Source organism: Haliotis rufescens, unplaced genomic scaffold (genome assembly GCF_023055435.1).
Source record: "Haliotis rufescens isolate VD_foot unplaced genomic scaffold, xgHalRufe1.0.p SCAF_2, whole genome shotgun sequence".
NCBI classification, from domain to species: Eukaryota; Metazoa; Mollusca; class Gastropoda; order Lepetellida; family Haliotidae; genus Haliotis; species Haliotis rufescens.
This window is the reverse complement of record NW_025963890.1, coordinates 7,666,062-7,693,670: the sequence shown is the minus strand read 5'-3', so window position 1 is coordinate 7,693,670 and position 27,609 is coordinate 7,666,062. Positions and strand designations below refer to the sequence as shown.

Below are 27,609 nucleotides of genomic sequence, written 5' to 3'. Positions count from 1 at the left end.
TAAATCTGTGAGTACCATAGGAGCAAGTTACTTTGGCCCTTAAAAATGAAAGTCAATTGCAAGAATTCCAGTCAATATCGATAAATATATATCCGGAAATGTCAACAAACTAGTGAATGGTTTTAATAAGCGCCTCTGTCAAATTCTATGTGCCCAGGACACTTATCATGGCAAATACGGTTATGAAAATGTACACAAACATGCAAGATATGTTTTATGATGACTTTCAACTCCTCATTTCATTATGTCTTACGACCTGTGAAGATGCGGGGTAGAATAGGTCTTCAGCAACCCATGCTTGCCGTTAAAGGCGACTAACAGGATCGGGTGGTCTGGCTCACTGACGTGGTGGATGCATGTCATCGATCCCAATTGTGTGGATCGATGCTCATGATGTCAATCACTGGATTGTCTGGTCCAGACTCAATTATTTACAGTCTGCCGTCATATAGCTGGAATATTGCTGAGTGCAGCGTCAAACAACAAACAAACAAACAAACATTATGTCTTACATGAAACTCCAAAACAAATTATGGATATTCTTTAAGATATTTCAACAATTAAAATTAAACAGCTATTGCTTATTGCTTGATGAAAACAATGTCCAATACACTTCTTTCCAATCATAAACTGAACAGTAAAGCCATACAGATGCAGGAAAGGCCCCTTGAGGATATCTTACACAATAAACAAGGAATGGTCTGATTATATTTGAGCCACCATAATAGTGCAGACACTCTTACTTCAATGCAACGTACTTGCCTGATAAAGGTGCAGGCATCTGTATCGAAACGTACATGCTTGATAAAGGTACTAGCATCTGTATCGAAACGTACATGCTTGATAAAGGTGCAGGCATCTGTATCGAAACGTACATGCTTGATAAAGGTGCAGGCATCTGTATCGAAACGTACATGCTTGATAAAGGTGCAGGCATCTGTATCGAAACGTACATGCCTGATAAAGGTGCAGGCATCTGTATCGAAACGTACATGCTTGATAAAGGTGCAGGCATCTGTATCGAAACTTACATGCTTGATAAAGGTGCAGGCATCTGTATCGAAACGTACATGCTTGATAAAGGTGCAGGCATATGTATCGAAACATATTTGCTTGATAAAGGTGCAGGCATCTGTATCAAAATACTTGCTTGATAAAGGTACTAGCATCTGTATCAAAACATCACATTGAAAGAATATTGGAGTTGTAATCAACTGTATCTTCATCAATACTGCAGCATCTAAAATGTCACTTACAGAACACATAAAAACAAGCTACAGCCCTGAAGTTATGGCACTTTCACATTCTACAGTCTGCTAAGGCTGCAGTGGCTATGCACAAGTTAATAGGCAGTCGTAGAAAGTTTGATTCAAGTCCCCACAACACCACTCTGTCTGCTTTGTCAAGATCTAGGTTCCATACCAATGTGGCAGCTAATATTTACTCTAATTACACAAAAACAAATTCTGCTTCTCACAGCACACTCATTACGACAAGGGGCGGTCGGATAGCCTAGTGGTTAAAGCATTCGCTCGTCACGCCGAAGACCTGGGTTCGATGACCGACATGGGTATAATGTGTGAAGCCCATTTCTGGTGTCCCCTGCCGTAATATTGCTGGAATATTGCTAAAAGCGGCGTAAAACCATACTCACTCACTCAATACGACTTGAGATATGCTGGAATTCCGAAGTACCACAACTGTAATTATTAATTATTTTAACAATGTGACAATGTAGATATGCCAGCGATTTCATGTGAACGTTAATTTTCTGCTGGTTGTAACCGACATTAACTGAGGTTCTCTATCAGTTGTGACAATGGGAATTGACATGTACGTATGAGGGTTAACTGACACATTCTGAGCCCCACAGGAAATGCATAATGGTGATCTTGTGTCATGGACATTACATCATGTCACATAGGTGTATCCACAAACACGTTCGTCAATTGATCAAATTGATTCGTTGTGACAAGTCAGTAAAGGGTCCCAGACCTTTGGAAAACAGACCAACGTGAAGAATGTGCAGGAGAGCTATAGCTGTTAATTCTTGATACAAAATTGTTACCCGTATAAAGTTTATATGATAACATATAGTAAAGTGAGTGAGTGAGTATGGTTTTATGCCGCTTTTAGCAATATTCCAGCAATATCACGGCGGGGGACACCAGAAATGGGCTTCACACATTGAAATGATTTGTTGTAAATCTTAGTATTAATATATGGATTTTCTTTATCAGAGACTGAGAAATATTAAATGCAGAACATACTTACAAGTCAAACCAACATTGTCAACACTGCTTAAGTGTCAGTGACAGAACTTATATAACACAATCCAGAATTGAATTATTGATAATAATGATGATGATGATTTACAAAACGCCAGCCTTCATACACGTTGTGCATACTCAAAGCAGTCAATCAGCACATTGATCAGTGCAGTGACCTTTGGAGCTTGTACTCCAGTCTAGTAGGTTCACCAAATAAGGGGGAGCTAGGTGATATCTCAATCTCATTAAAATCAGATCTTAGTTCTCGCTACGGCTAAACAAAGATCTGAGGACATCCCATTAGGGGTCACATCAGAACGACCTTTCATCTGACCAATCAAGGCGTCGCTTACAAGATCATGACAGTGACAGTCTGAATGTGATTTCTAATAATGCAACCTCGAAAAACTTTAACATAGGGTATTCCGAATGATAGTTACGGGTTTAACAACTGAATCCATACAACCTAGACCATATATTTGCCATTCCAGAATGTTCTTTTGTTCAGGTTTCAAATTAATAATCGAGAATTTGTCAAAATATGTTTCGAAGCGTAGTCGCCAATTTGAATTTAGTGCACGAGAAAGCCACCTTCTGATAGGCTAATGTCGACTTCTTGTCAGTCCTTCCATTGGTCGGTCAAAATTCGCAAGGTCGGTCTCACGCAACCCTTAATGGGATGTCCTCAGATCTTTGTTAAGCGACAGCAAATACTAAGATCTGATTTTAATGAGATTTGGTGATATCTCTTAAATATTGGCAGTTGGAGTTATCTTTTACTTGCCCTGAATGATATGAATAGTAGTTGTCAGTAAAATGCAGACCAGCTTTCTTCAACCTGTCAAGAACATTCATCAACGGACATGCATGATTATGTGATGGGTCCTATGAAGATCCAGGTAAGAATTGGTTTTCGGCATCCCATGCTTGTAAGAGGCAACTAACAGGATCGGGTGACCAGGCTCGCTGACTTGGTTTGATGCATGTTGTATCCCTATTGCGTAGATCGATGCTCATGATGCACTGGATTGTCTGGTCCAGAATTAATTATTTACAGACTGCCATCATATAGCTTTAATATTCCTGAGTGTGGCGTTAAACAACAACAAACAAAAATTATGTGATGGAACAGCTCTTTGTGTCACCATGACAAATATGTATTCTATCCCAGGAAGTGCAGTTTGTCCATCAGCTTCTTGAATGTAGAATCCCCCTTCTGTACTGTGATGATGCATTTGCTGTTGATGGAGTGGTCGGATGGAGGCCGAGCCAAGGTCCATTCCTTCAGTTTGGGATGATCTTTCAACTGTGAAGAATAACATAATCAGCATGGACATTCAGAGGTGGACTTATCTAACCACAAAGCACAACTAATTTGACAGATACATACAAGCTGCAGATAACTTTACATATTATAACAGTGTGGTGTAAGTTTGAGGTATAGTCGTTCTTTATTACTAATGATGGCAAAGCTTGATCGCCTTACACACTATTTGTCACCACAATAGTTCACATGCATATCACTGGGGAAACTGATGTTGGAAGACATCATATAGATAAATTATGAAGGAAGGGACATTGTGGTATGTACCTGAGCGTGTTTCTGTATCGTAAATCGGATCGTATTATGACTTAAACTTGCATTTTAAAAACTTGTGATTTTAAAAAGAAAAGGTCAAGAATGAAAGGTAACAGAAAGAGATAAATAAAAAGCGTAGTATCTTTCATCCTAGGCTATAGCTATGCACGATTGCACTACTTTTGCATTGATTATTTAGTTCAACTGAATGAATGAGTAGGTTTTTATGCGCTTTTAGCAATATTCCAGCAATATCATGGCAGGGACTCCAGAAATGACTTCACACATTGTATCCATGTCGGGAATTGAACCCGGGTCTTCATCGATTCAGATAGGTAGTTTAGTTGTTTAGAAAGATGTGATTACTTTAAAACATTTTAAAATTTTTTAATTTATTTATTTTTTACTTTTACAAACTTAACCCCTGTTGTGGTCAGCTTGGCACAACACAAGTTTTAGCTTGATCTGTCAAGCAGCTCTGGAGAAAACATAAATATTAAAAAAATGTGTACAACACTAGACAATAGGTGGCTCCAAACACTTTGTGACTTAGTGACAAACAGCAATATTTCAGATTAATGTCAGCTGATCTGATGCGTTCAGAAAACAATATCTGGTGTGCTCAACACATTGCTGAATAATGTCTGGTGATCTTACTTTCCATCAGAATATATATAAGGAAAACAAATTCGAGTGAGTGAGTGAGTATGGTTTTACGCCGCTTTTAGCAATATTCCAGCAATATCACGGCGGGGGACACCAGAGATGGGCTTCACACATTGTACCCATGTCGGGAATCGAACCCGGGTCTTCGGCGTGACGAACGAACGCTTTAACCAGTAGGCTACCCGACCGCCCCTTGGAAAGGTCAGACTGCGTTACCTTTTGTTGTACATCCTGCATCTGGAGCACCTGTCCTACAGATGTACCTCGCTCCACCTGTCTCCTGTACACCGGCCTGCCTTTGTACTGAATCTCAACCTCCACTTTCTCCACCACCTCATCCTCCCCTGCACAGACAGAGTACATATAAAGGTGCTCATTCCATTTTGATACTAACACAAGACTCATTCACCATCATAGCTTCATTTTGAGTCTCATTCAAATGACCTGACCTGACCATACAAACAGCCGTCCAATCAAATTACACTGTTCTCTCATGAATGCAACAACAGAGCTACAGATAAGCAGCGTATTTGTGCAAAACCCAATTACTATCAACTAACTTGCGTACAGAAACGCATGCATTAAATGAAAAACTCAAATGTATAAAAACAGCATGCATAAATATCCAATGAAGCTTTTTCAGCATGCGTACAATAGAGCTAATTTCCGAAACACAATTTCAAACTAATTTACTTTCCGAGTCAAGCCTATAGTTAGAACCCTTATATACATGTACATCTAAAACATGATTACAGTTTTTTTTTAAATTTCAAAATGTGAGGAAAGATGAGTGAAAAAATATTGGTTACCCAATGAAAAATGTAATAACCCAATTAAATTAGAAACCTTCGAGTAAAAACTCAATTGCTCCCAAAGTTATCTGGAGCTCTGCAACAAGCAGGGTTATCACCTGTGTATGACGAAACATGATCGATTCTTGCTGTCACAAATAGAAATTTGATTGTATCGTAGATGAGGACTTCCCTCCCCGTCTTTCATTGACAACAGTGTTCTGATTTGTATAAATATATCCAGGGCTAGGAAGGCTGCAATTCTAAATGTAGCACAATGACAAACTCGTATTCAGAAGAGCCATTTTGATTGGTTTCTTAATTTCAAATTCATGAGTGAGCGAATTCTTTGCTAAGCTTGTGATTAGAGATATGGAGGTGGTGTCTTTTAAAAAATGAGGCTATTAGTGCTAGGACGAGTCCAAATTTACTACCCGGGTACCCGACCCCCTATTACCCGATCCTACCTGGGCACCCACTGTAGGTCGCAGGAGTTGGGTACAAAATGTCCAATTGGGAATTATTTTACTGCAGCCCTGGCAGAGACGTATTTAACAATCAGATCATGCATACACTGAACTTGACTGAAGCTTCATCTTTACTCAAACACATACAAGTCAAAAGGAATGTGTGCATCATCAGAAAGAAATGCAATCATCAGCTACTTGAAGTGCAACCACTGAGCTATAGTGAGTTTTTGTCATTAAACAATATATCACATGACTAACCACAGGTCTGGGTAGTACTGTCGATACCCGGGTCCTACTGAGGACCCACCCGACTCGAGTACCCGAGTTACACATCCCAGCCCTAGAGGCTCTGGTGGTGAACTGGTCTAGGGTATTTTGGAGATAAGGATAATGAAAGATGACAGGTTCTATGTCGGACCAGGCAAACCAAGCAAGCATAAATCCAATGTACCAGTTAAAACCAATGTACCAGTTATTCAGTGAGTGAGAGAATATTGCTCTATGAGGCAGTCAGCTGGTACATAATCGACTCTGGGCCAGGTTAACCAATGGGTGAAGTAATGATCCACAGCATCAGGGCACAAGTCACACAATCAGCCAAATGACACAGTGCAAAGCATCCTCAATAGTCACCTCATTGTTTTAAGTCCTGTTAAGATCCAATCTCATTGAAATCAGACCTAAATTCTCGCTGTCGCTAAACAAAGATCTGAGGACATCCCATTACGGGTCACGTCAGAACGACCTTCCGCGAACTTTGACCGACCACTGAAACGACTAACAAGAAGTCAACATCAGCCAATTAGAAAGCATCTTCTCGAGCTTTACGGCACTCGTTTCAGCCTGGCGACTTCCATTGAAAGATATGTTGACAAAGTTCTCGATTAAAATTTTGAAAACTGAACCAACGAACATTCCGGAATGTCTAATATATGGTTGAGATTGATTTTAGCGGTTGCATTATTAGAAAAGTCATTCCCCCTGTCACTTCCATGATCTGGTAAGCGACGCTTTGATTGGTCTAATGAAAGGTTGTTCTGACGTGACCCGTAATGGGATGTCTTCAGATCTTTGTTTTTGAGATAGCGAGAACTTAGATCTGATTTTAAAGAGAATGGTTAAGATCCAGGTTAGAATTGGTCTTCAATGACACGTGCTTGTCGTAAAGAGGCGACTAACAGGATAGGGTGGTCAGACTCGCTTTATGCATGTCATCATATCCCAAATTGCATAGATCGATGTTCATGATGCCAATCACTGGATTGTCTGGTCCAGACTCAATTATTTAAAGGCTGCTGTCATATACCTGGAATACTGCTAAATGCGGCATTAAAGAACAAACAAACACTGTTTAGGACAAGCATTGGGTACTTGAGTTCTATTTAATTACAGAACAACAACACTGACTAACCAATGAATAATAGGTGAGCTAAAATTGGGTTTCACGATGCATCCAAAATTATTGCACTTATATAGCGATGTGCATGCACATACATGTGTGTGTGGCTACTTGTACTTGTCCGGACTAAAGCTGATTCTATAGTGCTAGCCCACTGAGATACCATGCCGCAGTTTAACATGAATACCCCACGCAGACACAGTATACTGACTCTGAGCCTCCAAGTCCTTGTTTTAGCCCTTTAATGTCGAGCACCAGACAGGCAAATAACAAGTACCATATTTTAATGTTTCTTGATATGACCCCTCTGGGGATCAAATCCTGGAGTTTCCGCTCTCCGGGCAGACACTCTACCATTAGACCACGGAGGCGGCCCCGAATCAATAATAACAAATAATAGCAAATAATAGCAAATAATAGCAAATAATAGTTCCACTGATGATTGAAATACCACACATCTCATCATCTAATTATTCATGATATGGGAAAAAAAAAAATACCATTGAGTATCTTTAAGGCCTGCTCAGCTTTGCAGATGTCTCTGTCACCTTGGTGCTGCTGGGTCAGGAAGGTCAAGGTCATTAAGAGTAACGTCCCCTCTACTGTTTCAGTGAGTTTGTTGGTGTCTAGCAGGTTTAAAATAGTATGGCCATTAGAACGGATCTGAAACAAAATACAATACATCTGATATCCTATTTCAAGGTCACAGAGACAGAAATGGCAGATCAAAGTTATCTACTGTCCAATAAGAGCTATAGTGAGTGAGTGAGTATGGTTTTACACCTCTTTTAGCAATATTCCAGCAATACCACGGCTGGGGACACCAGAAATGGGCTTCACACATTGTACCCATGTCGGGAATCAAACCCAGGTCTGCAGCGTGATGAGCGAACACTTTTACCACTGGGCTACCCGATCACCCCCAATAAGAGCTATACCATAGTAATATATTTGATGAAATTAATAATGACAAATTTAGCTGACTATCGAACTAGTTTATATCACCTATCTTCAGATTGAATTTGGTCCGAATAAATCAATATTTGTTCAAGTTATCATTCTTAAACCATTTTATAGTTGTGTTAATGCAGGCAATGTTTGATCTTTGGCCACATCGATCAGTTCTAATTTGGTCCTATTTCTTTCAAAAGAATTGTGTTCACACATAAACTAACTTCTATTTGCATTAGATATAAGTCCATCAATTTTGCAGACAGGGTTGATTTATGGCATTCAACTTCTTTATTCCCTCAATGCAACAGTCTGGTACAGGTAAGGGTACCTAAGGCTAAAACAAATAATAGTCTTGGTTCTCAGGCACCGCCCGCATCATCATAAAGTTTGCCACACATTTTGTTTTTATTTCCATTTCAAAAAATAAATAAATAAATAAATAAATCCTTAAATATTCCAAATCCAACAGTAGTCAAATACTGTATTCCAGTATTTTACTCATCAAGGAATACATTTATGTTGGCAGGCCCTTTCCCAGGTTGATGGTACACAACTGGTTGTTTGGTTACACAACTGTTTAATTGGGTACATACTAGTTTGAACAATACAAAAGAAAAAAGAAGACCCTGCCCGCCCTCACTATATTTTCAAAAAACATTGCCTGAGAACCATTTCTTTTATTTTCTTTAGCCCAATTGATAAAGATACAGCACCTGTATCAAAATGTCACATTAAACTATACAGAACTTGAAATCAGTATGTCAAACCTGTCTTCACTGATACTGTAGCTTCTAAATGCCACACTCATTCGCTAGTTTAGGGGATCACACCTAAAACGTAAACAATATCTCTCAAACTATCAAAGTGTGAGTGGAGACAGAAGTACAATCCTTCCAAGGGTTATTGTTTAAGATGAGGTGCTGACAGTGGTTTTAGGAACTAATATATACATACATGATTCATGATTTGCCTCAATACACTGCTGCAAGAACATCTCCTGTTGGGTGGACATTTTTGACACTGTTTCTTATAATCTTTAACTTGACTTGACCAGGGCCTCTTGCCAGTCAGCAGACAAATGGCCACACATGCCGTCGCCCATAGGTCCATAGTTACCAAGAAGGGAGAGAACTTCTCCTCTTTTTTTATTGCTTCCCACCAAGGAGGCAAAAACTGAGATGTGTAACCTGGAAAAGATAAATTTCTTAAAATCACCCAAAATAGAAATATAATTGAGATCAGATGTTTTTATATTTGTATTTGTGCAATAATCAGTGTGGGTAAATCCCAGTTAGTTAATCTTTGGTAACAGAGGACAACTACTCTGAGCATCTTCCTGAGGCAAAGGCGTTATAGACTATAAAAATCCAGTTTCCACCCTTGCCCAACTAGGTTGGAATTTCCAGGCTCACTTGTAGCACCACCAGTGGCTATTACTAGTTATGTCCCTTCTATGTCCCTCCTGTTGACCAATCGGATTCCATCTCTCATATCACATGCATTTTCTTCAAACAAATGGTGCTGACCAGTCAAGACGATCTGATCAATAATCAAGATCTGGAGTGTAAAAAAACTAGCCTAGTTCGGCAAAGCTGGAAGCTGGACTTTTATAGTCAGTTAATGCCTTTGCCTCGGGAAGATGACTTTAAGGGAATTTGTAATATTTGAGATCCTGTTTGAAATAAAGATAGTTTTAAAGTATTCTGTTTGGAAGGTGGGATACTATTACCTGCAAAAATGATTGTGGATAGTTCACAATGAGGACATCTGTTGAAAATTTGAAGATGTTATAGAGTTATGTTAGCCAAAATACTGGATCTATGGCAGTGATGTAATCGAGGCATGGTATTCGTAGGAATTGATGACTTTTTGTGTTGCCACTGGTGTATAAGAAGTGAGAAATGCCAAATACATATGTAACATACCAACAGTTTTGTTCATCTTCTACGCAAATATCTCTGTAAACGGTTGAATCATGGTCTTGGGGTTCATATCAAGAATGTTTCCGCTTACCTTTAAACTGGGGTGGAGATTCCCGAGTTCGGACAAACTCAAAGTCAATCAGGCAAAGAGATGTCAGATCTTTTGGTATTCGGAGGCAGATATTTTCAGCTGGTAAAAGATAAGAAGGAGATAAGTTCTAAATGAAGTTATTTTGAAGATGTTGTGACAATACCATGTATTACATCAACTAGGTGTAGCAGGGCGTGGAGTCATCCCACAGATGACATCCTTACCTTGTCAGCTTGCTGACGGGGTTAACCTCTTTGGTCATGTGGACAAGGCGTCCGACCTCGGATCAGAAGGTCCGTGGTTCGAATCCCATCACGGGACTCGGAAATTTTATGGCCGCTACATAGGGAATAACTTTTAAACTTGGAACATACCTATGTCGCATTAAGTTTCTGATGCTTAGTTTGTAAGCCCACAGCTGTTGAGAAGTGACCATGACAAGTAAAGCCTCAGACTTAAGGAATGTTATATTTGGGACAACACTTACTCAGTAAAGACTTTGAAAGTACAGATTCTCGTACTTTTGGGGACTGAGTCCAGTCCAGGATTCGAACAAACACTGCCATCATGAGGCATCTAATCACCAGCACACAAAGTCAGCAATCTAACCCACTCAGTTCGAAACCTATGATTGTAGGTTCGAATCTCGGGTCTCTCTGATAATGTTTCTAGGTTTGTCAGCAACATACCCGTGCTTGTGGGTTTCACCGAAGAAGAAAACGTCCAAGACCTGCCTCAGTTTTGGCTTTCCTCCCACATTAAGCTGACACGCCGTGATATAATTGGAATAATGTTAAAAGCGGCGTTAAACCCAACTCACTTACTCACTCCTGGAGCATCATCAAAATCTTCAGTACTCACGCTTGATGTCGCCATGAACGAGCCCCCTGCTATGAATGTAAGACAGACTCTGTAGCAGTTGACGAAGAGCATGTGCAGCTTCACTGACAGAATAATGTGCGTTGTGTTCCAAATGCCCACCTACAACGGGAAACCTACCATCTACATCAGAACATACATACACACACATATATCAAAGGAATGGTTGCACTTATCAAATAAAAACTTGTTATCAATGGAACTTTTATCCACAATCAAAAATGATAATATAAAATCATGCAATCAATGAATGGAACATCACTGGCTCTTTTCTATAGCTATTTGGTTAACCATCTGGTTGCCATGACTATACTTGTCTGTGTGTCTGCAGGGAGGCTGCAAATTCATACCTATGTACTGTTCATTTTAACTATCTGACATCCACTGGCCACAAAAGCATAGCCCCGATTCATGTCTTCATAACTTTGTACTAATGTCTGATGCTGCTTGTTACCAGCCTATCGATAATATCATGGACACTTTTAACTCTTTAATCACCAATTATGTTGATATTGGACATATTTTGTCAAACATAATGAACCTGCAAACACGAAGGGGCCGAGTTCACTGCCTCAGCTGCTGTGTCGAAAGCTATTAAGTGTGGACCAGGCAGTAAACACTGGCCCTCATGATAGCTTTGACTGTTTTCAAAGGTAAATGATTTGGGAACAAGGGGACATTTGCAGTCTGATAGAGCTTGTAAATGCCAGCGCAAAATCAGCATCAGACCAGCAGAATGTTAAGGTGTGAATCATCGCTATATATCAGCAACAGTGGATGGGGGACAGTAAAACTGGAGCAATACACAGCTAAGAATTTGCAGCTGCCTTCAGGGGTGAACATTTAGTAGCCATATAAACAAGTATTACAAGTACGTATTAGTTTCCCAAGTTAGTCCCCATGTTCATGTCACTTCTTTGTGTGAAGGACCAGAGTCAGAATGTCTTGCAATCTTCCTGGACAATGATAACAAATAAATAACACATAGCTATGATATTACAGAGACATTGACAGCTTATACTGGAAAAACTCTCTTTTTGAGGAAACAAGAGTTGAAAGATTTGAAATTTTTGTGGTTTATGCTGACAGCCAGAAAAGTTTATCTAAGACTGATGTATTTTTTCCAGAATTTAAATGCCAATCATTAAGGGTGCATATAAAACACATGTGCGTAGTATACGGGAATAAATAAGTCTTTTGTACATTGGTGAATCGGAAGGGGTGCTTATTGGGATTGTTCACTAGCCAATATATTAGCAAATATTGCCGTGGGCGTTTATTAGAGCAGGGCGCTTATTACGTCAAATATGGTATGTATTCATTTATATTGGGTATTGACAGTTTTCTTTGTGCATGGGTATTTTTTAGGTTTTTCCTCCCTTGGGACAAGTCTATTGGGTATTTTAGACCAATGAATGGACCTTTAAAAACATAATTCTGCCCAAAATGTTGTTTCCTGTGACTCCAAATTTGTGTCTAAGTTACTAATAAGGGTGACTTAGAGCTATTCACTGCAGGAGATTGTATGTTTACTCTATGCTTGCTTTTATTCAGCAAAACAATCTGTAAAGAACTACAGGAACACAACTTGTGTGAGTGAGTTGGATTTAACTCTGCTTTTAACTGTATTCCAGTTATATCGCGGCGTGTCAGCTTAATGTGGGAGGAAAGCCTGAAGTGATGCAGGTTTCAGACGTTTACAACTTTGGTGAAACCCACGAGCACGGGTATGGTGCTCTTAAACCAAGAAACATAATCCGGGCAAACCGGGGTTCGAAACCACAATCATAGGTTTTCTGGCGTGCCCAAGGGATGCAACTCTGCACAGCGAATCGCGGCGCCTTAGACGACTGGGCCAGCCCATTCCCCTGTACGCAACTTGATAGGGCTATATTACATGATTTTTGGATGCAAGCAACTCAAAATTATTTGGGTAAATGGCGATTTATTTCACATTATGCAAATATGCAGCTTTTCTGGAGCCTTGTCTATTAATATTACTGTATTCGACGTAATAAGCGCCCAGGGATCTCTCAAAATTAGAAATAGGGGGCTCTAATTAGAATATTACCTAGTGGAAAAAACAGAGTTGAAAGATAAATTTTGTGGTTTATGCTGACAGTCTGAAATGTTTATATACGACAGATACATTTTTCCAGAATTTAATTGCCCATAATTAAGGGTGCATATAACACACAAGTGCGTATTATAAACGAATAAATAAGTCCTGTGTACATTGATCAATCGGAAGGGGTGCTAATTGGGTTTGTTCACTTGCCAATATATAAGCAAATATCACCGTGGGCGCTTATTAGAGCGGGGCGCTTATTACGTTGAATACGGTAATTGAAATACCCAGACTATTCACCAACCTTCACAATATTCCATGAATACATGGATTTCCTCCTGGAGGACAATGAGTCCATAGATGTCCATTATGTGAGGACTGTCATGGTGCAATAAAGGAACTAATACAGATTTCTTCTGACCCTCAAACTTGACACGTTTCTGCTGAAATCCAAGAGATATACTGTTATCATGGCTGTCATTCTGTAGGATGTCAAAACACCTGATGATAATAGTTAGGGGACAATGACACAGAAGGCTGTGATATATATATATATATATATTGTTCACCTGGGACATATGGTACAAGTCAAAAAAGGGAATTGCATCAGATATCACTTTAATGTCACTGATGCATCAAATTTGGAAATGTCATTGTATCTGACTTGGCATCCTATTTTAGCCACAAATGCTTTGTTAACCATTTCTTTTTTAATTTTCTTTCTACAAGCACCGATTTTGATCTAAATTCAACTGTTGCAGGCATGGACGGTTTCCCTGTGTCCTCCTTTGAGTTCATTGCCTTGGAATCACATCCACTATAACTATTATTAGTTTCAAAGTTACCACGGTTACAGTCATTATTGTTTTCACGCACAACTCATCAGCCTTATGTCGTCAAGTAAAGCAGAATGGTTTTTGCATGTCAGAAGTTCGTAAACTTGATGTATTGCACAAAGTATGAGAATGAAGCCTACTGAATCCTCGCACTTCTGCAAAATTAAAATAAGGCCGCCAATGTTACAATTCAGTTGCAGATGTCACCATTCAGTCACTAATAAGAGGACTGTATACTGGTAAAATATTGTAATACACATCGTTTGTGAAGCATACTGCAGATAAGCTGCGTATTTGCGTAAAATACCCCAAAAATATTCAAAACCCAATTACTTTCAATTAACCTGCGTACACAAACGCAGGCATTAAATAAAAAACTCAAAGGTAAAAAAACAGCACTCATAAATACCCAATGAAGCTTTTTCAGCATGCGTACAAAGGAGCTAATTTCCGAAACACAATTACGAGCTATTAATTTACTTTCCGAGCCAAGCCTATATATTTAGAAAAGTGATCATGGTTATGTACATCCAAAACATTATCTCATTTTTTTTAAATCTTAAAATGTCCACTCTTTTGGTAAAATACCCAATAGAGGGATGAATAAATGAGTGAAAAAATATGGTTACCCGATGAAAAGTGTAATAACCCAATTAATACAATGATTAAAATAGAAACCCTAGAATAAAAACTCAATTGATCAAAAAGCTATTTGGAGCTCTGATATCGGAATACCAGTAATACCGCCCAGTCCAAGTATTTTCCTCATATTGGAACTGGTCTGTATGTATCAAAGGCAACATACTTCATGCTTTGCCTTGACTATTCACTTGACACTTCAAAATATTACTGACACATGACTGACATATTTGAACAGTTAGAAAATACCAGATACATACCAGTTTCCGTACAAACTTCTGGTGAGACTGACGGTCTTCACATAAACAAACACTAGCATGCTGTATTCCTTCAAGTATCCTGTATTCTTCTTTTTCTCTGTAATACCATTCACCCCTGATATTTACTGGAGTGAGTTTCTGAAAGAGAAAACATTCTTCTTCAACAAGTATCTTGCCATTTTGGCAAGAAAAAACAGTGACTGTCTTCTAGTTTGCATTCCTGCTAACCAAGTAGAGTGTTGCTTTGACTTTCCTGTGAGGACAAGATCAATGATTAAATCAATCTCATTAAAATCAGATCTTTGTTCTCGCTACCGCTAAACAAAAATCTGAGGACCTCCCATTACGGGTCATGTCAGACTGACCTTGCGCGAACTTTGACCGACCAATGGAATGACCAATCAGAAGGCAGCTTTCTCGTCCTTTACGGCACTAATTTCAAATTGGTGACTACGCTTCAAAACATATTTTGACAAATTCTCGATTACAAATTTGAAACCTGAACAAAAGAACATTCTGGAATGGCTAATAGATGGTCTAGATTGTATGGATTCAGTTGTTAGACTCGTAACTATCATTCGGAATACCATGTGTTAAAGTTCTCAACGTTGGATGATTAGAAATCACATTCCGACTGTCACTTTCATAATCTGGTAAGTGACACTCTGATTGGTCGGATGAAAGGTCGATCTGACATGACCCCTAATGGGATAATGGTATGTCCTCAGATCTTTGTTTAGCGGTAGCAAAACTAAAATCTGATTTTAATGAGAATGTGATTAAATAAACATAATTGTTATATTTCTGGTTATTTCATGAACCTGCAACCCTGTGTTTGGTTAAACCCTCATCCTTCATTTTTCAGTTAAATACACTTGATTCACTAGCAGCCCTGTGTTAGGTGTAGCTCTGTACACTTACCTCACTAACTAGCAGCCCTGTGTTAGGTGTGGCTATGTACACTTACTTCACTAACTAGCAGCCCTGTGTTAGGTGTGGCTATGTACACTTACTTCACTAACTAGCAGCCCTGTGTTAGGTGTGGCTCTGTACACTTACCTCACTAACTAGCAGCCCTGTGTTAGGTGTGGCTCTGTACACTTACCTCACTAACTAGCAGCCCTGTGTTAGGTGTGGCTCTGTACACTTACCTCACTAACTAGCAGCCCTGTGTTAGGTGTAGCTCTGTACACTTACCTCACTAACTAGCAGCCCTGTGTTAGGTGTAGCTCTGTACACTTACCTCACTAACTAGCAGCCCTGTGTTAGGTGTAGCTCTGTACACTTACCTCACTAACTAGCAGCCCTGTGTTAGGTGTAGCTCGGTACACTTTCTTGGTAACAAACTCTTCTAACTCCTTCATGGTTCCCGGCTTGACATCATGGAAGACCTTTTGAGGTGGCTGATATAGTGGGACACTATCCTCTTGTAAGTCTGTGCTGAAATGCTCCCTTGGGGCAGTAGAACCTATGGTGAAGTCATCTCCAGGTAGTGTAATCCTCGACAACTCTCGATTCAAGCTGAATCTAGAGACACCGTTGACAAAACTGGGGACAGAGGTGGCAGGTCTGAGGTCTCTGTTAACTCCACGTGCTATCAGTTGTTCACCATCGCCAGAAACGATTTGATTATTGTTCTCTCCATCATCACTTTCAATTTCAAAACTTTCCCTTTCTTCCTCTCCATCTGACTCTTCCTCTTCATCTGAGTCTCCCAAGAGGTCAAAATTAGGAACACAAGACAACAAACTTGATGAATTCTGCATAATCACAGAATCATCTTGCCCTTTTGATATGATGGGATCACTGCCACCAGAAAAGATTGGTTTATTATGTTCTGATAATTCAGAGGTCTGACTAATGACCACATTTTGTGATCGTTGAAAGTTTACATTCCTGTTGTAAGTATTCGATACACATTTCTGGTTATCACAATTCCCAGGTTGTAGTGTACTACTGTCCATTTCTGATACTGAATGCTTGTCTACATTTGGTTTTACATCCATCTGTTCCATTCATCATCAATCCAACAGAACCAGATTTGTGTTCAGTCTGACTTCTTCCAAGACAAGGGAACATATTTTAATCTGGCATAGTTCTCATGGAAACCCATGGAAGAGCCTTGACACTCTTCATCCTTCAAGTCGGGAAAGTGCAGATCTGCACCATCTTGATATTCTTGTGAACGCACAGTTGGAGAAATGTCCATTTCTGGAGTATCAGTGATCCATCATTTTACAGAATATCTGAAAAGAAAAACAGACATCATGTAAATAGTGACAGACATCGATCTATACTCTGTGACCAGTCTGTATAAATACTAGGGCTGTGCATTGGCAACAGATTTGTACTGCAATATATTGAATGGACTGTGTAAGATGAGACGATGTGACAGAGGTACAAGGCTGGCCACAATGAACTCTGGGTATGGGAGGGACTGGCTTTATACACACTGGCTTCTAATCTAATCAAGCTGGCAAATACTAATTAGTATCTTGTAATTCAGCTGCAAGAAAAACTTTCACTCTCCCCCTTAATTTGCCTCTATGAAAAAACATAGCGCTTGGGCTTATGGCTTCACTGTGCGTAGCTCTATTGTTTTGGTTTGAGAAATGAATAGGGCATGTGACGTCACACTCATAATCTTTCATACAGGGAAGATAACAATGTGAGAGAAAAATCACTTAAATGTTTTTGAAACTTGATATTTCTTTTTACCCAATATACCTGAAAACACAATAAATATTGCAATATGCTTCATTTGAAGTCCTAATCAATACTGATGACACTAAACAACTGATGGGTCTAGCAGGCTTGTGGTATGTTCAGGATGTGGGTCCTATTGAACTAAAATATATCCACATCTATCATGATAAGGTCTGTTTAATTATAGAGAGTGAGCATTAAGCATTCTTTTGCAATATCAATACAGTGAACTGTAAAATTTACTTCACACATTGTACTCATATGAAGAATTAACCGTGGTCTTCAGCATGACAAGTAAACTTTTTAACCACTAAGTTAACTCCACTAAGAATGATCTAATCACGAGGACGATCATGGTTACCCTGAATAAAAATAATTATTGAATTCATTCTCTATAACCTACTGGTGAGAAATTTGACAAGCAATGTTTTATGTACGTGTTTAATAATCTCAAACTAATGTAAAATAGCACCAGACAACAGTAAACCAAGTCCTGGTTCTGCATTTTCCTTATCAATCTTATAAGAATTAAGACAATTATCGAATTTCAAATCATGATTAAAAACAAACTTTGAATGCACAACATAAAACAAGGTATTACTAACAATTAGTACTCACATGAGTCCAGCATGACGCCTTTGATAGGCATTTAAAAGTTGGAACAACAAGTTTCATGTCTGGAGTGGAGCTTGATAACTACCCAAAAAGTAAATTATTACTCACATTCTTGGAGAGTTATTTCCCTTTTTCAGTTTAATTATCTCCCCTTCTTAGTAGCTAAGGTGGACAACTTCCGCTCAACTGTGTGACAATCTTCCAAACTGTCAGAAGAAGAAACAAAATCAAAATGCAAAACTTGCTACATTCAGCTCCCTTTTAAGGGTGGCACTACCTCCAGAATGAGGAACAACCTGAATCTAGAACATTTTAAACTACTACACACAGATATAAATGCACGCTCCTCATTTTGTGTTATGACACACAGGTACAATGTGTGAAGTCCATTCTTCCCTCAATGTGATAATTGGATTATTGCTAAAAAATGTAATGCTCATTCACTAACGCACTCACTCACTCACACACATGTAAATAAGATTTCACAGAAAAATGAGGAAACATAACATGTTCAAATTATTCAATCAAAGAAATGTGTTCTCCACAAAACTACTTCAAATATACACAGTTACACAATAATACACAGGTGTTCTAGGCAAAGTCAAACTATATGTTGAAATTGCTTTTTGATTTATATTCACAATTGTACAATGTTTATCTCCAACAGCCACTCTAACATTTCAAATTTTGAAGTCATTGCACACTCATGTTTATTCCATTCAAATAAAAATTGCCTTTATTTCTGAAATTGTATTTACATTAATAGCACACTACTAATAACATAGACCGTCAGTGTCAAATGAGTGTCAGTCACCATGGCTACATTATCACACCATAGGAGAAAGTTGGCTCAATTTGTTAATAATGTTCAAAAAGGTTATTTTGCCTCAAAACATATGGATGGAACTAAACATAGTAGTTAATGATTACTCTAATTACAAAATGTATACATAAAACATGTCTCACATGACACTATAATTATGGACCTGAAGTGTAAACATATGACATAAGCACTTCCTCCCTTTAAATTCCAACAAAATGTCACTCCCAGAAATATTTCTTTAAATGAACGCTCAGATCCCTACATTGTTCGACTCCTAAATCAAATTTTATGGTGGAGGTCAACCCAGCTGTAATGAAAAACACTAATTGCAAAGAAACAAAACATTCTTGACCAGCTGTTGCCTGGAACTATTTGTCGTGCTTATGGAACTGACCCGTGAAGATCCGGGGTAGAATAGGTCTTCAGCAACCCATGCTTGCCGTGAAAGGCGACTTGGCTTGTCGTAAGAGGCGACTAACGGGATCGGGTGGTCAGGCTCGCTGACTTGGTTGATGCACGTCATCGATCCCAATTACGTGGATCAATTTTCATGATGTCAATCACTGGATTACTGGTTCAGACTCGATTATTTACAGACGGCCGTCATACAGCTGGAATATTGCTGAGTGCGGCCAAACAATCAATCAAACAACCAAACAAACTGATGGAACTTTGTCCCACTTTAAAGTCCGGAAGTTGGAGTAATGTCAAATAGTTGACACATTCATACATGTCAACATGGCAGAGAATCGTTCAGGTCTAGCGACATGAGTGTTACAAATCATGATAGGACACAACAATTATGAACTTATTCGATGTGATACATGTATATTGGGAACTTACAATAACCTCCGCATAGATTGAGAGCACACTGGTCACAGGGCACTTGATTACAAGCTCCACGCATCGATAGCGTAATGTGCCCCTTTCAAGCGGGATGTAGCATGTGTTGGGGGTGAGCTCAAGTGAGCGTATTAGGAAGCGACCATTTGACCTGGGAGCTGGTCTCTTTAATTAAAGCTATAAGCTAATAATAAAAATTCTAAAAATAATAATGATTTTCGTTCAAGGATTTTCCATTTGATATGAATTTGACAATGATAATATTTCAACACAAATAAAAAAATATAACCTGAATACATGCAAGGAAGACAATTTTTTTCCCACGTGCGTTTGTTGATATTCGTAGACGTGACACACCTCTCATTTAATCTTCCCCGTAATGCATATGTAAATATGACACCTCTAGAAAACCATGACATTGTTCAAGTGTCTGAAATATGAAATGTCACTATGAGGTGTTTTTTTTTAAAATGATATATCATATATCTTTAGTACTCACAAAGTACTTTGGCAAAAAAAGGTCATGGACGCAGGTGATGTATTTATCACATGGCTTCTCGTACGCACTTTGGAAAGAGTTGTAGCGAAGAATGGTTGGCATGTCCAGTCAATAATGATACGTGAAGTAAAATCTAATGAAAATCAGATCTGTCACTCCTATTCTATACTTTTCTCCGTTAATCAGATTGGGGAGCAAGTTTGCCAAGTCGTCTATATATGCCGCAAATAGCTGTGCTCATTTAGGAGTGCCGGAAACCGTGATTTTGGGTTCGAATACCATATTATCCCTGATTATGTATTTTCTAGGTCTGATAACAGCTGATTATGTTATAATCAGTAGTTATACCTAGTTTTCGATACATTTTAATAAATATTTGTTTTGTTTCCTACCGTAGTCATCCCAAGTCGCAGAAGTTTACAGTTCAAAATATTTCAATAATGCAAATTGGACAAATAGCGTAAACTTTGTGTTTCACTCAAATGTTCCACTTGCAATCGTTAAATAAACGTATGTTTGTCTTGCATGAACAGAAACGCATGTGTGCTTATAGGCAAACACACATGCATGTGAATACACACACACACGCACTAATTTCACTCAATTTCATGCTTCTTCAGTTTTCCGTTCATGGTGTTACCATAACTGTTCATTGTTTGCCAATGTCTCAAGTTGTTAATCAGTTTGAACCATTAAGGGAAATAATGATTGAATCAGAACAAGTTTACTGCACTTCCTGTTACTCGTCCGCCCTTCGTGCCACCACCATTTCCATCCTGTTTTATTTGTATTCAATTTAAAATCAATTATCCAGTTTTGTTAGTGTAATCATACTGCTAATGATATTGACATTAGTATGATATCAGTATGGTTTCCTTTACTTTTATACATTGCTAATGATAAAATAATTTACGTCAGATCAACTTCTTCGCATGTTACAATTGAAAGTAATAGAAAGACAAATATATTTGTATTTTCCCAAATTTTATAGAATATGTTGGCAAATCCTTGACTCATGTAGACATATTGTTTTTCAGTGGTAACAGGAGGGACAATCAGGTTAGATCAGCTTAGTTTCAGTATTTAGATTTTCACAATTATTTTCTGTTAAGGTCTGCATGTCTTATTTTAACATTCAACATTGTTTCTGTTTTGATGACAAAGGAATAAAACTAAGCTCCTTTGAACCAAGTCAATTTTTGTCAATTTGTATCTGAAAACAATCTGACTATTTCTGGTCGGTATTAGCCTGGACTAGTACAAGCAGCCACACACACACACACGTTCGTGCACGTCGCTATATAAGTGCAATAATCTTAAACGACAGTTCATCTCACCTCACCTTATAGTGCTAGCCCTCAGAGAAACCATGCCGCAGTTTAACATGAATACCTAACTCAGACAAAGTATAATTACTCCGAGCCGACCTGTCCTTGTCAAGCTCCTTAATACCGAGCGACAGACAGGGTAACAACCATATTTTAACGTCTTTTGGTATGACGCAGGCGGGGACGCTCTGCCACTTGACCACAGAGGCGGCCCTAGCTAGCACTAAAAACCGACATCAGTCGTGACTTGTACGTGTGGGCAGCCACACGTGCATGCACGTCGCTATACATGCACATTCTTGAACGCGACATCAAGCCCGATGTCATCTCAGCAAACCATGAACATTAATCGGACCTCCTGTTACAAGGGTTTTCAGGCCAATGTTTGACACGGAGCTCTACAAGGAACTGATAAGATCGGTCACGATGTATAAATCATCACGAGGGAATACCCCGCGCAGGAAACAGTTAGGTCACCACCATACGCTGGAAACATTGTCAATATGTATTGTCGAGGGTATGGACGAATTAAATTGCTATGGATCGTCAGCTCTCAACCGAATAAACATTTACTTGAACAAGACTTTTCTACAAGTTGCCACATCAGTTATCCAGTTTGTTTAACAAGATTTATCAAATTAATGTTGGAAAATGGCAAGGTTATAATATCATATATTCAGTCTATTATGATAAACATAGAACGGAGATATAATACACTGGATAATCCAGGATAACCCTAATGAAACATTTCCCCTTCAACCGCAAAATATTAAGAGGCTAGTTTGCGCGGTTTAGTCAATTTGACAATCTCTATCAACCGTCAATGCTTATCTGCCATTTGAACATCCACATAGAGTGCGGGCCTCAGTGAGAGTCTGAATGTTGTTTTACACCACAGTTACAGCACAGTTACCACAGTTACCACAGTTACAGCTTCATGTCACGACGACCGGTCATTAATCGACTGCATGGTTGTAAACAGGAGCAACGTCAAGCAAGGAGTACTGAGGATCTGTATCAGGACAGTCAACGAGAAATCGCTGGATCAAGAACGTACTTCTCTCTCTCTCTCTCTCTCTCTCTCTCTCTCTCTCTCTCTCTCTCTCTCTCTCCTGTGTTCCTGTGACACCAATATTTCAGTGTATTTTTGAAACAAGTAAAGTTTGTTTTCAATATTGTAGTACTTGTATGGAATCAAGTCACAAAAACGCAACTGCTACAGAAAAGTATGCATTCCATGCAAAAGTTGACGTGATGTTGCAAGACAATTTAACGTCCACAGAAATTCCATTTGGTGTTTATGGCAGCGTTGGCAACAGACGAATGCAGTCGGGGACCATCCTCGGAGTGGCAGGCCACGCGTAACCAACTGGATTCGAACTGGATTCGAACAACACGCCTACGAAATCGATTCCAGCCAGCAACAGTGACTGCAAGAAGAATCCCTGGCCTTCGATGAATATCTTCACAAACCGTACGTCGCCGCCTCAGACGGTGCAGGGATAGTCGCTAGAAGACCCGCCAGACGTCCCATTTTGACAGGAAACTACCGTCAAGCACGTCTACAATGGTGCAGACATCGTCTACGCTGGACGGCCATGCAGAGGGGACAAGTTCTATGCACTGACGAGTCTCGTTTTCACCTCAGCCACAGCGATGGACGGATTCGAGTGTACCGATGTCGAGGTGAACGTGACGTGAATCATTATGTCATGGAAAAAGATCGGTCGGGGACGGCCCCGTTATGATATGGGGTGGGATTACAGCAAGACAGAGGACCCGTTTGATAGTGGTTGAGGGAAATCTCAATGGACAGCGCTACCGCGACGAGATCATCAGCCCTGTTGTTCTACCGTTTTTGCGTCGTCATGGCCCAGGCATTACCTTTCAACATGACAAGGCCCGCACTCATATTGCTCGACTTGTTCAGGATGCTCTTCAACAAAACAACGTGAATGTCATCCCCTGGCCGGCTCGCTCCCCTGATCTCTCACCAATCGATCACATGTGGGATGAGATGAATCGGCGCTTTCGACGTCAACCACGTGTTCCACAAACACTCCAGGAACTTCGAAATATGCTCCAGCAGATATGGACAGATATCCCACAGGACTTTGTGCGACGCCTGGTCCATTCCATGAGACGAAGATGTGTTGCTTGCATCGCAACCAGAGGTGGACACACACGCTATTGATTTGTAAATTGACATTTTGGCATGTTCATGGTTTATTTTTATGAAATCACGCATTTTCTTAAGTCAGTATGGCAAATTAAACCATTTGAACACTTACAGGAGTCTTTTATCTGTTGCAAACCGGAATTGTTTCAGATTTGGTAAAAAACCTAACTTTGCATTAAATCTTATTCAATGTCACAGGAACTTTTGATGTTCAGTATATATCTGATGTTAACATCAAATATTTCTCAGTCCAATTTCCGGGTGTGCCCCGCCGTGATATGGCTGGAATGTTCCTAAAAGCGACGTAAAACCATACTCACTCTCAATCCAAGCTGTAGAACTCACTGATTCTTATTGTGGTGCAACTTATCAGCTGGATCCCGTAGCGGTAAAGCAGAAAGGGACCAACTTACTGACGCTGTCCGGTGTTTTTGTTTATTAATAGCCATACAGTCAATAAATTAAAACGACGAAATGGAAATATATTAATAGCCTTACATCGACATTTGGGAAATACCGCTTTATATATTTATAAGGAAGTGCATTACTGAACTATAATTTTCGCAAACGTATTTGTTAATGCATTTTGTGAAAATATTGATCAGCATAAAATCACCCTGTATGAATGTGTTCTATTCTGTAAAATAGCTTTCTCCCATGTTTTCAAAATCGTACAATGATTTTTAGCAGAGATTTGTTACGATTATGGAAAGGGTTTTATGTGTCATTTATGGCATATGCATGGATAGAAGAGGATCCGGGTTCAATACTACACTGTGTGAAGTCCATTTGTGGTAGAGAAACTATATATGCAGGTCAGTTTGTGTTGAAGGCGGAGGCCTGCACGCTGGTATTAATTTGCTCCGACAGTGAACGTAATTTAGTCACACATTCACATTCACACACCTGTTACCGTGACACTTTTCTGATTAAATCACCGCATGTGTCAGAACGAAGAACCTTACGGTGAAATGTCGTGGTTTACTTACCTACTTGGTTTTGATCTGTGAGGATATCCTTTGGGCAATATTTCTCAATGGTTTTGACCAGAGCTATGCTGAGAAGGAGCTTTCGTTGGTCATTGCTTGTGTGGCTAAGTGTCAAAGTGGCTTATGATTTCTATGCTTGGAATAGAGTTTCCAACAAGGAACTGATGCTACAAATGGAACACCACGTTTATAGTCATACACTCAAACATGTGGATTTCCCCGTACAGGAAAAGGTTAGATCACCATCAGTTAGAAGCACTGACATTGTGAGTACAGGATGTGAGGATATTTGTCGAGATAAACGGCAAATAGATCTGTTGTACATTGTTCACTCTGCACCTCAGAATTTTAATTTTCGGACAAACATACGAAAAACCTTTGCAAATCAAACATTCTTTCCGCACAATGAAATACGAATAGTTTTCCTTCTTGGGAAACCGGAGAATGAACAGACGCAGTCCGATATATTGCTGGAGCAGACGACACACTGTGATATCGTTCAAGGATCGTTTCACGACTCGTATCGTAATCTTACCCTCAAGGCTGTGTCGGGCCTGAAGTGGGTCAGTGAAAACTGCCCAAATGTTTCATTTGTAGTAAAGATAGACGATGATGCCTTTGTACAAACGTTCAGTATATTAGAACAATATTTACCTCGCTATGAGAAGGGTAAGAGGTTGATATTTTGCAACGTGTGGAAAGAGGGTTTCATGACCATTCGCAGACGAGGAAAATGGAAGGTAGCAGACGATCAAATGAAAGGATACTACACGTTTCCGTGGAAATACTGCAGCGGTTTTGTCGTGATGATGACTGGAGACCTATTGCCATTGTTGTACAAAGCTTCACTTGCAGTGCCCATACTGTGGGTGGACGATGTATACTTGACAGGGATATTAGTGTCCAGGATTAAAGATGTGAAGTTCGTCAACGTGGATCTGAATGTGCACAGCTCGTTAAAGGCGCCGGTGATCCAAAAGTGTTTCAGTCGTCCCAATTGTCGGCTTCTCTTTGGTGGATCGAAATCTCTTAATTTGGATGAACTCTGGCAAATGGTTTTGCAGAATCGCAATGAACACTACAGGAGAAAAACACAGTACAACCGTTTGTCCTTCAAAAGGGTCTAATTACAAATGTACAACTAAGATGTGGGTGCAGTGCATACGCATCAAAATCTGACATATTTTACATATAGTACAATATATTAAATAGGCAGTGATTCTGGAGTATCATTTTTGTTTTGAAATTCAGCTTTGTTAATCCCAGAATATTTCGGTGAAAAGCAATGTACCGGTATATTGTCATCCTATCATTATTAAGATTAAGCATAAAATATAACATTTGATTCAAAACACAAAAACTTGGTACATCACCAACCTCGTTACTAAATTTCGTAAAAATCGTCATTAGAGAAGCTTAATTAGATCGTGAAAATGTTCCAGATCTCATTATCAAGGGGAATATCCCCTAAATACCCTACTCAGCAATATTACAGCTATATCCGTGGCCTGTAAATTATAGTCTGGGCGAGAGCAAACAGTGATTGGTATTGTGAGTAAGTATACAATTTGTTTGAAACAGGTAATGCACCAAGTCACAGAGTCTTATTCGGTAAGAGTGAGTGAGTGAGTTGGGTTTAACGCTGCTCTTAACAGTATTCCAGTTATATCGCGGCATGTCAACTTAATGTGGGAGGAAAGCCCGAAGTGATGCAGGTCTCAGATGTTTACCACTTCGGTGAAACCCACGGGTATGGTGCTGACAAGCTAGAAACAAAATCGGGGCGAACCGGGATTCGAACCCACAATCATAGGTTTCTTGCGTGCCCAAGGGACGCAACTCTGCAAAGCGAATTGCGGAGCCTTACCACAAACAGTTTGCTGACATATTGGATGGCATTGAACTGAAACAAGGGTCAGATGCACACCTGTAGCAAACAGTATCATTATGAAAACAATGACATCTGGATTGTACATAACTATGTACATACTGAATCAAGGTAACTCAATGTTATATTTGAAAGAGGCACAATACTGCTGCACATAACCCAAACTTTATCATGTATCAATTACCAAGTTTTGTGTTTGTTGGCTTGTTGTTTAAATCCACATCCCACAATATTCCAGACATCGTTCCAAGACTTAAAATATCAGTTTAAGCTGGTCTTTTAGTCAGGTAACTCCCTTTCCTCGGAAGATGTATTTCAGCTATATGACAGCGACCTGTAAATAACTGAGTTCAGACCAGACAAGCCAGTGATTGATATGAGCAAAGATCCAAGATAATGACATAGAGATCACGGAACCTGACCACCATATTCATTTTGTAACCATACTAAATGCATAGGTTGCTGGGGACCTCAAAACACAGAGTCCCCCACCAAGGTAGACTGACATATAGTCTCTGAAATGAATATATTTTACAGAAAAAACAGTTGATAAATTATAGTTATAAAATATAATAAAAAGGAGCCCAGAGACTTTCTTCATTTTCAGATGCTGCAGTAATCTAGAACATTATAGACTTGCAAGGGCTGTATTGGATATATTTGTTTCAGGGCCTGTATGACAGACCACCACCATGGATCCATGTATAAGAACAGTTCACTAAACTTGACATGAGAGTGGTCTGTGGCACAGTCAAAAAATTGTTTTCTAAAAACAATCCACACATAGCAGCCACCCTGGCTCACCAATCACCAGTTTGGCCGCCTCTTTCATTCTTGAGTGAGTATGGTTTTACGCCGCTTTTAGCAATATTCCAGCAATATCAAGGCAGGGGACACCAGAAATGGGCTTCACAC

At 39.4% G+C, this 27,609-nt stretch overlaps 2 protein-coding genes across 5 annotated transcripts; one reads left to right on the top strand and one right to left on the bottom strand.

The window, feature by feature from the left end:
- Nucleotides 1–2,852: 2,852 nt before the first annotated feature.
- Nucleotides 2,853–24,936, bottom strand: LOC124111102 (serine/threonine-protein kinase KIN82-like). Of its 4 annotated transcripts, none has more exons than XM_048399566.1 (11): nucleotides 24,807–24,868; nucleotides 18,254–18,351; nucleotides 16,114–17,070; nucleotides 14,825–14,962; nucleotides 13,394–13,532; nucleotides 11,004–11,123; nucleotides 10,143–10,241; nucleotides 9,084–9,316; nucleotides 7,676–7,838; nucleotides 4,732–4,859; nucleotides 2,853–3,576 (listed from the first exon to the last, which is right to left on the bottom strand). In XM_048399566.1, exons 3-11 carry the CDS (start codon nucleotides 16,837–16,839, stop codon nucleotides 3,433–3,435), a joined length of 1,890 nt encoding a protein of 629 aa, XP_048255523.1. In that variant the 5' UTR covers nucleotides 16,840–17,070; nucleotides 18,254–18,351; nucleotides 24,807–24,868; the 3' UTR covers nucleotides 2,853–3,432. The 4 variants fall into 4 exon arrangements, with proteins under 4 accessions (XP_048255523.1, XP_046326640.2, XP_046326643.2 ...); XM_046470684.2 differs by lacking the exon at nucleotides 24,807–24,868 and adding an exon at nucleotides 19,812–19,933; XM_046470687.2 differs by lacking the exon at nucleotides 18,254–18,351 and having other exon boundaries at nucleotides 24,807–24,936.
- Nucleotides 24,854–25,996, top strand: LOC124111104 (beta-1,3-galactosyltransferase 5-like). The gene has a single exon (XM_046470689.2). It carries the CDS (start codon nucleotides 24,854–24,856, stop codon nucleotides 25,931–25,933), a length of 1,080 nt encoding a protein of 359 aa, XP_046326645.2. The 3' UTR covers nucleotides 25,934–25,996.
- The last annotated feature ends 1,613 nt before the right edge of the window (nucleotides 25,997–27,609 follow it).